Genomic DNA, 12738 nt, shown 5'->3' with positions numbered 1-12738 from the left:
GAATTGCATCAGTTCCCCCTCGCTGCCGTAAACACGGGTGCTCCCCGTGGGAACCCCGCGCTGAGCGGCTCCCGGACAGCCCTTCGCCTCCCCACCACGGCCAGAGGGAGCGGGACCCCCGGCACGGCCACCCGCCCCACGGCACACAGCACCCACCCGGGGGATGCCCGGCAGATCGCGGTGCAGAGCGCGATGGTCACGGTCATCCCTGCAGCTGCACCGTGGCTTTGCCCGTGCCGAGGCAGAGGTCACACAAGGACAGGAGGCAAGTGGGGGTGTGAACTGGGCAGTGCCTTCTCCAGGGCTGGTTTTGGGGCCAGGTTTGGACCCGGACACAGAGCCATGGAGCATCAGCATCCCTTGAGCTCGGTTCTGCTCTGCCCCAGGGAGAAGTACCTTCTCAGGCACTCTCCAGCCGAAATGCTGACTCCCAGCCCCGCTGCGCTGTTCTCCTCCATCAGACCAGGCTGTCACCGTGTGACAGGGCAGCATCTGCCTCCCTTCGCTCTGCAAAGGCCACTCCAGGTCATCTCCGTGGGCTTCAAGCCACAGCATCCACAACCACCCGCATCCTCCAGTCCCCGCTTGAGATGCTCCGGCACAGGGTGGATTTCTGCCTCCTTGCCCAGGCTCGGTGTGGGGATGGTGCCAGGAAATCACAGCGCTGGAGTGTCCTAGGTGTCCCCGGGGCCTGTCCCCACCCTCTGTGCCAGGTGGGGGGGACACAGCGGTGTTGGGGTTTGCAGCAAGCGGGCGTTGGGTTGGTGTTTGGTCGAGGCAGGTCACCGGCAGCGTGCGGAGGTTTCGCTCGGCGTCCCTAGCACTTCCTCGTGGCCTCCCTCGGGTCGTGTCACTGCGGTTCGGTGGCCCCCGCGCAGGGTGGCCTCGGTGGCAGCACGGGGACGGGTCGGGGGCAGCCCCCTGGGGCAGGTCACTGCATTTATAGAAATAAAAGAGAGAACAGAGAGGGAGCACGTCGGACATTTCCTTGTGGAGCTGCAAACTGGCGGCGGGGGGTTGAGCTGAGCAGGTTTCTTTTGCTGTGGTTTTCCTGAGCCCTCGGTGACCCTGGGGACCAGGGGACCGGCACCCCCCACCCCTGTGGCCGAGGGGGCTGGCAGTGCTGGGGGGTCCCCTGAAACCAAGGTGGGAGCATGGGCCAGACCCAGAGCTTGGCCCTAAACCTGTGCCCAGGATCCTCCATCTCAGCCCGAGTCTGGACCCCCCGGTGAGGGCACAGTGTCCCCCGGGACCCCCAAACTTCACCCCCAGCCCCCAAACTCCCATGAACTCACCCACGTCCTCCCCCACCAACCCCCTACCCCAGCCCCGGGTCCCCCCAGCCTCCTCCCCCCATCTCCCCAGTTCTCCCCAGTTCTCCCCAGTTCTCCCCCACCCCGCCCCATTTCCCGGCAGAGGCGGGGCTATGCAAATCAGCCCTGCTGTGGTCGCCAATGGCGAGCGAGCCCGGCAGCGCTATGCAAATTTTCCGACAGGATGGGCGGGGCTATGCAAATGTGGCCGGCGCGGCTCGGGCAGGCGGCGGGCAGCGCGCTGCTCCGGGGACACGCACCGGGACCGGCACCGGCACCGGCACCGGGACCGGACGGCGGCGGGGCCGCACCGGGGCCGGGCCGGCTCCGCTGCAGCGCCGGGCACCCGCGGCCGAGCCGGCGGGGAGTTACCGAGGAGGAAGCGCCGGTGTCCAGGTGTGTGTCCCGGGGCGGGGAGGGGGGTCCCGGGCGAACCGGGGCGCGGCGCCGCTCCGGTGTTGCCGGTACCGGGGAGGGGGTGTGCACCGACGGCCGCGCTCCCCCGGACCCGTCCGTCCCGCTGCCCCTGCGGGGCTCGGCTCCGCGGCGGGCGGCTCCGCGCATCCAGGCGGCCGCCCCGTCGGGGCGCACGGGCCGGGGGAGCGGGGCCGGCCCGGGGAGGTGCCGGTGCGGCCGGTCCGGCGCCCCGCGGGCTGCCCTGGGCACGGCGGAGCCCCGGCCCCCGCCCCACCGTCTGCGGAGGGCGGGCTATAAAAAGCCTGTGGTTTGCGCCGAGCTCGGGGTGGTTATTTTTACCCGTGTCTGTGCAGGGAGGAACGCCCGGGTTTAACCCAAAAGCGCAGCCTGGATGGCAGCCACCCTGCCCCGGCCCCGCCGGCCGCCTCCCCGCACCCCCGGGGCTGCTGAGGCCTCCGGGCGCTGGGGCTGAGCCCACGGTGAAGAGGGGAAACTGAGGCACGACACTGCAGGGCTCTTGGCTCGGCGTGGAGTAAGTTGTAGCGGTGCCGGCGATGCAGCGCCGGGACACCCCGACGCAGGGCCAGGGCCTGGTGTCACCGTAGCTTCGCCGGGGTCTCGCACCGGTCTGGCGGTTTGTAGCCCGCGCTGAATCGCAGCCCGGTTCCTTCCCGCTCCGGGTGGGGATGGGACCTGTCCACGGCTCCCACCGGCACGTGGCATCTCCAGCACGTCCCAGCGCACGTGAGTCTCCCTCCATCACCCGTCCCTGCGGGGAGAGCGAGGTGGATCCTCCGCCGGATCCTCCTGCCCGTCGCAGCCAGTTGCCAGCGAGTCCCCGTCCCCGGGGCTTTATGCTTTTAATGAGAGAAAGTTTCCCGGAGCTGCTGGCTCTGGAGACGGGGTTTCGCAGGTAATGAATTAACGTGGCAGCTGGCGGGTGAGCCGGAGGGCAGGGCCCTGCGCTGGGGAGACCATGGGCTGTGCCCCCTCGCTCCACGCACACCCCTTGGGACATCGGGCACCGGTTGGGAAGGGAGCGTGGGCGACCCGGCCGGGGAGCTGGATCCTGGCCCTTTTCCACGCCGCTGGCTGCCCGCTGGACACGTCACACGTGGGTGACGTGGGGAGACCTGCGTAGCTCGCTGAGGGGGGATTTGGGGTGTAGACGCAGGCCCCAGATTTGGTTTAGGATGTCAAACGTTCCCGCTCGCCTCCGAGCGCAGGGCCCTGGTGATATCCCGGTGCTGAGAGCCGGCTGGTGCAGCAGCAGGGAAGGAAAGGGGGTTTGGGAAACTGCGTGGTGCAACGGGACGGGGATTCCTGCTGACAGGCAGGAGAGGCGTCCCGGCAGCGAGGGGCTGGAGAGGCTGGCGTGCCACGCTGCCCTGGGGGTCCCCAGAAAGAGCAGGGGGAATTAGTGTATTTAAGACCCACATATTTCCCTCCTCGTCACAAGAATTACAGCAGGATTGTCAGGAGGAAAACCAGGTTTGTAAGCCACTCAGCCCTAACGCCATGGGGATGGGCTCAGGCCAGCCGTCAGCAGCTTCTGGCTGCTTCTGGCAAACCCTCCAGCAGCAAACGAGCATCATTTCCCGTATCAGTGCCCGGCTGCGGCGTGGGGCAGCCCAGCCCCGTGGGAACAGCGTGTTTCTTCCCTTGGCTGCTGCCAACACTGAGCCAAAAAGGTGGTCTGGGCCCTGGCAGAGGGGGTGGGAGGTCTGTGTGTCCGTCCGTCTTCCCAAGGGTGAGACCCGCCTCGTTTTTTGGGGACGTTTCAATCCTTCCTCCTTCCGTACAGTCATTTTGGAACCGAAAAGCCTCCGCCCATCGCCGCGCTTCGCCCGACGGCACCGGGCTGCGGCGGTGCGGGCGCTGGTGACACTTTCGGTCTGCGTCACCCCAAGTGGGATGGAGCCGGGGCTGGATGAGGGCCAGGTCACCCCGAGCCCTGCCGAAGGCTGGATTTGGCCCTGGAGGGGTGCGGGGCAGTGCTTTGGCCAGGCCCTGTGCTGCGATGGGGGTAGATAGACCGTAACTGCCCCCGGGGGTTTTGCTGGGTGCTGGGGTGATGCTCGTGAGATGGGGGAAGGTGGTTAGTGGAGGCCCCGGTGGTCCCCAAGCCCCGGCAGCACCCCGTCCCCGCTGCGCTCTCCTTTCCCCTGCTTCCCAGCACGCTCCTCCTGCCATCCCCGCTCCTCTTCCTGCGCTGCCGGCCCTGCTCTGGTTTATACTGGTTACTTGTTTAAACAACCTATAAAAAGCAGAAGGGCCTGTCAAGCCCCGGCACAAACCCTGGTAAACTTTGACTTTTCCCTGAGCCGGGCTCGGGATGCTGCTCGCACCACGAGGTCCCAGCGCTGCCGTTCCCCAGGGACCGCTGAGAGCCAGGGCCACATCCCCAGCTGGGAGCAGGACAGCACCAGCCAGGGATGGATGCGGCCCACGATGGTCCCAGCACCGTGGATCCATCCCTGACGGATGGTCCTTAAAGCCCCGTTTCAAGCCCGTTGCCCTCCCAGCACCGGCGAGGCAGCATCTGGCCTGGCCCCCTCTGGGATTTCGCTGCTCCTGGCTCAGATTTTCCCCTCCCAGACAAGTTCGCTGCTCCTCCCTGTAAAACATGGGATGGAAACTCTTTCTCTTACTTTAATCAATATTTTTCTCCAACAAAACACTGTTTGGAAGCTGCTGAACGCCAACAGCAATACTTGCTGGCCGCTCTCTTCCCCCTGCCATTTCCACCCAGCTTTTAGATTTGCCAAAAATCCCCATAATTTGCTGAAAATGGCCTTTTTTTCCCCAGTTTCGATGCCACTTTGTCCCATGGGGATGGGAGAGGTGAGAGGATGAAATGCTGGGGTGCTTGGAGACCTTCACCTGGGGTTATTTGCCACTCTGGGGTCCGAGCGCTCCCCTAATAACCCCCAGCTTTGACTTTAGGATGAGCTTGATGGATTTTAACATTCCTGGTATCATTCAGGGATGGAAAAGGATGTAAAGGTGTCAAAGAGAGTTCTGGGACCACCCCCCTCCCCGGTACCACGCCGAGCATCCCGCACTGTGGCTGCAGCACACGGAAACCCACCCCCTCTCATGGGGCTCGCTTCGTCTCAGCGCGCTAATTAGGAGCTGAGATAGGAAGTTTACACGCTCCGGCGTGATGCAAATGACCCCTAAAGATGTACAGGATCCGGGGGAGTTAATTATAAACTTGGTTATAAGGGGTTGGGGGGGTGATACCTTGCTGGCGAAGGGACGGCGGGGAGCAGGGGTTGTGCCTGGGCGTGGAAGCGAGCCCGGTGCGTGCGAGCGAGCAGCGAGCCCGGGCTAAAGATACGCGCGCGTGGGAGGGAGCGGAGGCCGGCGGGATGCCAGGCAGCCCGGGAGCCTCTGCCCGGCGCGGAGAGGGGAAAGCTGCTCCTCCCTGAAAGGGTTTTGAAGGCTCCAGAGCTTCGCTCGTGCCAGGTTTTGTTGGCCTCGTTCGTAACGACGATGCTGAAGGGTGCTTCATCCCTGCGGCCGGGCCACGGCGTGAGCCCCCGTCATGGCCACGCTGGCGAGGAGCCGTTTGTGCGAGGTGGGACCTTGCGGAGAGTAACGCAGTTGTGGGGTTTCCCTGCGGCCAGCACCCCAACCCCGCTCCCTCCTGCAGGAGGTCCCCAGCCACGAGCCCTCGCTGGGTGCCAGCTCCTCACGGGAGCCAGGCTGCTCCCCCGACGCTGTCCCCAGCCGTGGGGACAAGGCTGGAGGAGGCGGCCAGCAGGATGGAGGTGGCAATGCCGGGCAGAGCCTGCGATAATCGCCTGCAGCCGTAACGCTGCTTATCGCCTTATCACCCAGCAATTAAAATCCGGAGTGAAAAGTCCCCCCTCCCCTCCCAGCCCTTAATACCGGCCCCGGGGGGACCCGAGCGCCGGTGCCCTGCCGCACTGCAGTGGCCAAAACACCCCATACCCCGCTCCCGGAGAGCATCCCTCATCCCTCCCCTGCCCCGGGGCCGAGCCCTGCGCCCGTCCTGCCAGACCCTGGCACGTGGCGCGGTGCTGGTGGCAGCGGTGGCCCGGCTGGGGCTGTGTGTGTCCCCGCGGGTCCCACGTGGCCGCGGTGGCCGAGCGGCTGAGGCGATGCCCCAGGAGGAGCGGAGCCGTAATGAGCTGCTTGGGGAGGCGGCTGATGAAATAGCCCCACGTGTTGCACGAGGCCTCAGCGGGTGAGTCCGGCCATGGAGGGTCCCCAGCACCCCCGGCCCAATGGTGCTGTGGCTGCTGCTTCCTCTTGCCTCCCACCCCCGCCTGCTGTTCGGGGCTGGGGCCCTCACAGCATCACCCTGTGGGTGCTGGTACCCCCTGGGACCCCCTCAGCATCACCCCATGGGTGCTGGTACCACCCTGGGACCCCCGCAGCATCACCCCATGGGTGCTGGTACCACCCTGGGACCCCCGCAGCATCACCCCATGGGTGCTGGTACCCCCTGGGACCCCCGCAGCATCACCCCATGGGTGCTGGTACCACCCTGGGACCCCCACAGCATCCTCCAGGGCTCAGAGCCGTGCTGGTACCCGGGGGTGGCTGTTGTCCCCTTATCCCCTGCCATGGAGCAGCACAGAGTGGGGGGGACCCAGCGAGGCATCAGGGCAGGCTGGGGCCAGGGAGGGGCTTGCAGGATCAGTCCCAGGGTAGGGACCATCTCCCTCTGAGCTTCCCACGTGGCCAGAAACCGGGGTGCAGGAGCCAGGCATCGGGGTGCCACAGCACCCAAGGAGCTGGGGGTGCCCTGGCCCGACGCCGTGCTGCAGGTGTTGGTGCCAGGAGGGCAAGAGCAGCCCTGGCCCCGCACAGGCGGCAGAAAGCGGTGGGAAAATCTTTGCCTTTTCACCAGGGAATTGTTGGCTTTTTCTGGGAGGGGACCGGGGTGGTCTCGGCACCCTCCTGTACCTTGGGGTCGTGCGTGGGCCCCGGGACACGGGGTGGCAGCGGGACCGTGGGAACGGCAGCGCCATTTCCTTCCATAAATTAAAATTAGTTTTGATCAGCTAAATATAGCAGCTGAGCGAGATGGTAAATGGCAACGTGCTCGAGAGGGGGAAGCGGGACAAGCTGGGGCATCGGGGGAGCAAAGGGCTGGCCGGTCCCCACCCTGCGCCCCTGGGTGCAGCCCTGCGATGGGGGGTGCTGGCCGGGCTCAGGGGGCTCCCGGGGTGCCCGCTGCCCCCGGGGAGCCTCAGCACAGAGCTCCCAGCCCCATCAGCGTCCCCACTCGGCTCTTGACCCGTGGCCATGGCTTGGGGACGGTGGGGACCGAGGTGGGCCAGGGCTGCACCCAAATTGGGGTGGAGGGTGCCATTGGGAGCATCTTGATGCCACCCATGGCTCTGTACCGAGGCATCCCAGAGGGGTTTTGGGGTGGGATGACAAGAGGAGCAAGAATTGTGTCCCTGCAGCGGCAGGGGGATATCATGGGGGGGTGTCCCAGCCCTGTGTGGGGCTGCGATGGGTGCTGGCACCCTGCAGCCGGGGTGGGATGCAGGGTCCCCCGACCCCTCGCCCTTCCCACCGCCAGCTCACATGGCCCCAGGAGGTGGGTGGTTTCGCTTTGCTGTCTCCTCGTGCAGCCACTTCCTGACCTGCGAATGGCGGGGGGTCAAATTTAGTCTGTTCGTGTTAGAAAAAAAAAAAATTAAAAAAAAAAATACCCTTGAGCCTAAAAACAGCCCCTTTGTTTTAGGGACCCTCCCCGCAGCCAGCCCGGCCTCCCTTATAACCACCCTCCCCGTCCCACGGACCCGCCGGTGACCAGCATCGGGGCACGGGGCAGGGTCGGAGCAGCCCCCACGGCTCTGGGCGGGCGCTCGGGGATGCAAAGGCTGATCCTGTGCCCCCGGCAACGGCCCTGGCATCGTGGCACGGTGGCTTTCCAGCCGGCACACGCAGGTGCTCGGGTCCCCGGGGCTGGTGAGGGGTGCGAGTGACGGGGCCGGGGCGCTGGAACCGGCTGGGCAGAGCGAAGGGGATTTTTCCCAGCAGAATTTCCCAATATTTTTTTTTCATTTTTCACTTTGCTGAAAAAAAAAAAAAAGCTGAAACTTCCTCTGAAAACTTTATTTTTTTCTGCAAAATTTATTTTTGGGGTGTGTGGTGCCAGGGCGGATGCTGGCTCAGGGCTCCGGGGGCTCAGGGGCTTCTCGCTCTCTTCCAGCCCCCACTGGAGCGTAGGAGGCGAAAATGGGCCGGAAAAAAATACAGATCAGCCGAATCCTGGATCAGCGGAACCGGCAGGTAGGAACTGCTCGGGGACGAGGGAGACGGGGAGCCACGAGGCCACGGAGGGAGGCAAAGCCGCTGTGCTCCCCCCTTCCCCATGGGTGTCAGATCCTCTGGAGCCAGAGAGGGTTTGGAGTCCCAGGAGGAGGATTTGGGGACCCAGGAGGGGGTTTGGAGACCCAGAAGGGGGATTTAGGGACCCAGGGGTAGTGTTTGGGGTGCCAGAAGGAGTGTTTGGGGACCCAGGAGGGGGATTTGGGGACCCAGGAGGAGTGTTTGGGGACCCAGGAGGGGGATTTGGGGTCCCAGAAGGAGTGTTTGGGGACCCAGAAGGGGGATTTGGGGACCCAGGAGGGGGACTTGGGGTCCCAGAAGGAGGGTTTGGGGACCCAGGAGGAGGGTTTGGGGACCCAGGAGGGGGATTTGGGGTCCCAGGAGGAGTGTTTGGGGTCCCAGGAGGGGGTTTGGGGACCCAGGAGGAGGATTTGGGGACCCAGGAGGGGGTTTGGGGACCCAGAAGGAGGGTTTGGGGTCCCAGGAGGGGGATTTGGGGACCCAGGAGGGGGTTTGGGGTCCCAGGAGGGGGATTTGGGGACCCAGGAGGAGTGTTTGGGGACCCAGGAGGAGGGTTTGGGGACCCAGGAGGGGGATTTGGGGTCCCAGGAGGGGGATTTGGGGTCCCAGGAGGAGTGTTTGGGGTCCCAGGAGGAGGGTTTGGAGACCCAGGAGGGGGATTTGGGGACCCAGAAGGAGTGTTTGGGGACCCAGGAGGGGGTTTGGGGACCCAGGAGGAGGGTTTGGGGCTGTATCCAGGGGTCCCATCCCCTTCCCCGCTCCGCAGGTGACCTTTACCAAGCGGAAGTTCGGGCTGATGAAGAAGGCGTACGAGCTGAGCGTCCTGTGCGACTGCGAGATCGCCCTCATCATCTTCAACAGCACCAACCGCCTCTTCCAGTACGCCAGCACCGACATGGACAAGGTGCTGCTCAAGTACACGGAGTACAGCGAGCCCCACGAGAGCCGCACCAACTCCGACATCCTCGAGGTAGCGGCGGGGGGTGGCCCGGGGCGGGAGGGTCCGTGGTGGCCGCGGGACCCCGCTCACCACCCCGCTCCCCGCAGACGCTCAAGCGCAAGGGGCTGGGGCTGGAGAGCCACGAGCTGGAGCTGGACGAGGGGCCGGATCCTGGGGAGAAGGCGCGAAGGCTGGGCGAGGGCATGGACCTGTCGGTGGCACGGCCAAGGTTTTACGTGAGTCGTGGCGCGGGGTCGAGGGTCCCCGAGGGTCCCCTCCGTGTCCCTCACCCCCGCTTCGCCCCGCAGAGCCCAGCGCCGCTGCCCGAGGCACCCTACGGCACCTCCCCGCCGGCCACCGACGGGTCCCTGGGCACCACCAGCGGCTCCCCGCAGAGCCAGGGTCGCCCACTCGCCTTCAAGCCGGCAGCGCCGAAGCCACCGGGACGCTCGCCGGGACCCCTGCCCCCAGGTAGGCTCGGACCCCCCGCCCAGGGGTGCTGCGGGCTGGAGGGTCCCTGCCGCGGGCGCCCCGTCCTCGCTGGCCCCGCGGGGAGTTTCCCGGCCGGGCACCGCATGCAAAGCTCCTCTCGCAGCATCTCCCGGGGACTTACCAGGAGCGGGGCCGGGGCGGGTGCGTGGGCAGCGAGCGCGGCCGCAGCTGCCAAACCACCGGCCCCTGCCACCCTCCAGCTGCTTCCTGCGCCCTGCCAGCACCCGGCACCCTGCCAGCACCCAGCACCCTGCCAGCACCCAGCACCCTGCGCACCCCGCGCACCCCGTGCCCTCCGCTCCCTCCCCTGTGGCACGAGGGGCTCATCCTGCCCAGTGGGATGGCACCAGCCCAGGGTGGTGACAGGGACACAGATGCCTCCGTGGCCACGCAGCAGAAAAGTGGATGGAAAAAACAATGCTGGGGCTTGACCAGTAGAGACGCCCCGGGGTGGGTGGGAGGTGGCACGGGGGTGGTTGGGTGATATTCCCGGTGCCCGATGCAGGCGTGCAGCATCCCCGTCTCACTGGATGGGGACAGCGTGGTGGCCCCAGGCGTGATGGATGTCCCCACAGGAGGTCCTGGCCACTCTATGGGGAGCTGGGGTGAGGGTGGTCCCCACGACAGGGTCCGGGCCAGGGGGGTTGCAGCACACACGGCCGCCTGTGGCAACGAGGGCACCAGGGCCACCGGCCACAGCCATGGGGATCTCCCTGAGGACCAGAGCCCCCGGGACCCCACATCCCTCAGGGCATCCTCCTGTCCCTCTGTCTGTCCAGGTATGGGCTACCCCCTCTTCCCCGCCGGCAGCCTGAGCCGAGCCCTGGCCACCAAGACGCCCCCACCGCTGTACCTGGGGGCCGAGGGCCGGCGTGGCGAAGCCCACGGCAGCTTGGCGAGCGGCCGGAGCGGTGGCAGCGCGGTGGTGAGTGCCGTGGGGGGGACACCGGCTCGGCGGTGTCTGCTGCTGGGCTGGCGTGTGGGGACAGTGCTATGGGGGGGGCCCTGCATGTGACACAACCCCCCCCAAATCAGTAGCCCCCCGAGGTGGGCTGGCTCTGGGTCCCCAGGGTGGCTCCGATGCCCAGGGAGGGGGTCAGGACCCCCTGGGCATGGAGTTCCCCTGGTGCCAGCAGGATGCTCGGTGGCCTCGGGCACCCCCTCCCCAGCAGTGACACCATGGGAGGGGGCAGCAGGGCAGGTGGGGAGGGGTCCCCCCCGCCTCACTGCCACTGTGCCCGGTGTCCCTGGGGCCACGCAGGCGTCCCCCTCCCCAAACTCAGCGAGGAGCTCCTCGGCTCCACTCCCACCTCCTCTTCCTCAGCCCGACACCGGGGCTTTGCTGGGGGGCACGGGAAGGGGCTGGGGGGGGGGAGCCCATGTCCTGAGCCCCCCCAGGGGGTCGGCAGCACGACGGCTGATGGGGGGCACCCCGATCTCCCACAGCGCCCGCTGTACCCCGCTCTGCAGACCCTGAGCCCCGTGCTCGCCCCGAGCAGTGCCAGCGTCCCCAGCCACGGCCTCACCGCCTTCCCCTTCCTCGCCCCGGCCCAAGCGGGTAAGTCCTTGCCCCCCGCCCCAGGGCAGCGCAGCCCCCCAGCCGCAGCCCCCCCTCCCCAGCTCCTCTTCACTCCTGGCCTCCTGCTCGGCAGAGTTCGGGGCTGGCGAGGCCCCGCAGCCCCCCGGCTACCTGCAGCCCGGCCCCACGGCGTGGCAGCACCCCCGGGACGTGGCAGCGCTGGGGTAAGGATGGGGGACGGCCGCGGGGCGGGGGGAGCTGGGGTTGGGGATGAACCTGTTCCTGGGGAGCTGCTGCACCCATGGGTGCCACCTCCCAGCCCGAGGTGCAGCCGGCACCCAAGGCGCAGCCCCCCCCACCCCATCATGCTGGAGTCTGTCCAGCTTCACCCCAAAACCAGGGTGCACGGGGTCACCCCCCCACCCGCCCCTGTTGGCGGAGCCTCTTTTGACTGGGATGTCCCCAGGGTGCCTGGCCCCCATGTCCCCTCCCATCACACACCAGGTTCCCAGTGCCATGCCAGGCGCGTGGGTGGCTGCCCAGTGCCCGGCTGGGTCGGAGCTGGTACGTGCGGTGAGTTTGGGGGGTCTCAGCACTGCTAGGGAGGAGAGGGGGGGATGAGCTTGGCCTCTCTCCCTTGGCAAGGGACGCGGGGACACCCGGCCTCACTCCTCCTCCCCTCTCCCCCCAGGGTCAGCAGCCGGATCGTCCCCACTGAGGAGCCACCCTCGGCCCCCGCCGCCTCCCCGCAGCACCCAGCCATCAGCATCAAGTCGGAGCGGGTCTCCCCGGGGCTGGGCTGCCCCCCGCAGCCCCCCCTGGCCAGCCTGGCCTCCCTGAGCGAAGCCTCCCGAGGCCCCACAGACCTCCAGCCGCGGGACGACTACGCCAAGGGCTACCCCTACCCCCTGGCACCCCCCCGGGCGCCGGCGGAGGAGCAGCGGGCCCCCGGCCCCCCACGGCGGGCGCAGGCCATGGACGCTTGGCAGAGATAGCGAGGCCCACGGGGTGCAGGGTGGGGGGCTGAGCCTGGGGTGCAGCCCCCCCTGCTTCACCCCCATCCTCGCCCCCCCGAGATGCCCCCCGTGCCCTTCGCCATGCTGCCTGGGGGGGGTCAGCGGTGCCACAGGGCTCCGGACCCCCACACCCTGCAAACCCCCCGCCCACCCCGGTGCCCCCCACACGCTGCCAGCCCCCCCCGGCCCTGCGGCTCTGCCCACCCTGCGAGGCCAGGACCCCCCGGGCGAGGAGCGCAGCCCCGGGCCCCTGTCCAGTACTGGCCACTGGCCATCCCCGTCCGTCTGTCCCTGTCCCCAGCGAGCCGGAGTGGCGGAGAAGTGCCACGGGGTGGCAGCAGGACTGTGAGCACCGGCAGCGGGTCCCACCCTGCACCCCCCGGCCCAATCCTGCACCCCCCGACCCCATCCTGCACCCGGCCGGGGGGGCTGCGGGGGTCCCGCAGGGGAGGGATGGAGGGAGGGGGGCGGCTGGGGGTGGGGGGTGCAGCTCCCCCGGCCCACGGGCTCTCTTCTATTTATTATCGTCTCACCAATAAAGAGCTGGGGGTGTGGGGGTGTCTGGCGTGAGCTTCGTGGGGTCAGGAAGCGTGGCTCGGGGAGGCTAACGAGGTGGCAGGTCATTAGTGTCCCCAAGGGGAGAAGTGGCCCATGCCCTGTCCCCCTTCGGCTCAGCGTGCTGTCCCCTGTGTCCCCCAG

At 67.4% G+C, this 12738-nt stretch overlaps 1 protein-coding gene across 1 annotated transcript; it reads left to right on the top strand.

Annotated features, from left to right (window-relative positions):
* The first annotated feature begins 1631 nt into the window (after positions 1-1631).
* On the top strand, positions 1632-12470 carry MEF2B (myocyte enhancer factor 2B). The gene is made up of 9 exons (XM_068420407.1): positions 1632-1709; positions 7933-8012; positions 8839-9042; positions 9120-9248; positions 9321-9483; positions 10284-10429; positions 10951-11062; positions 11157-11247; positions 11715-12470. The coding sequence occupies exons 2-9, from the start codon at positions 7959-7961 to the stop codon at positions 12016-12018; spliced, it is 1203 nt and encodes a 400-aa protein (XP_068276508.1). The 5' UTR covers positions 1632-1709; positions 7933-7958; the 3' UTR covers positions 12019-12470.
* The last annotated feature ends 268 nt before the right edge of the window (positions 12471-12738 follow it).

The sequence above is a fragment of the Nyctibius grandis genome, chromosome 31 (assembly GCF_013368605.1).
Source record: "Nyctibius grandis isolate bNycGra1 chromosome 31, bNycGra1.pri, whole genome shotgun sequence".
In the NCBI taxonomy this organism is placed as follows: domain Eukaryota; kingdom Metazoa; phylum Chordata; class Aves; order Nyctibiiformes; family Nyctibiidae; genus Nyctibius; species Nyctibius grandis.
The sequence above is the reverse complement of the archived record's forward strand: the minus strand, read 5'-3'. Positions and strand labels throughout refer to the sequence as shown.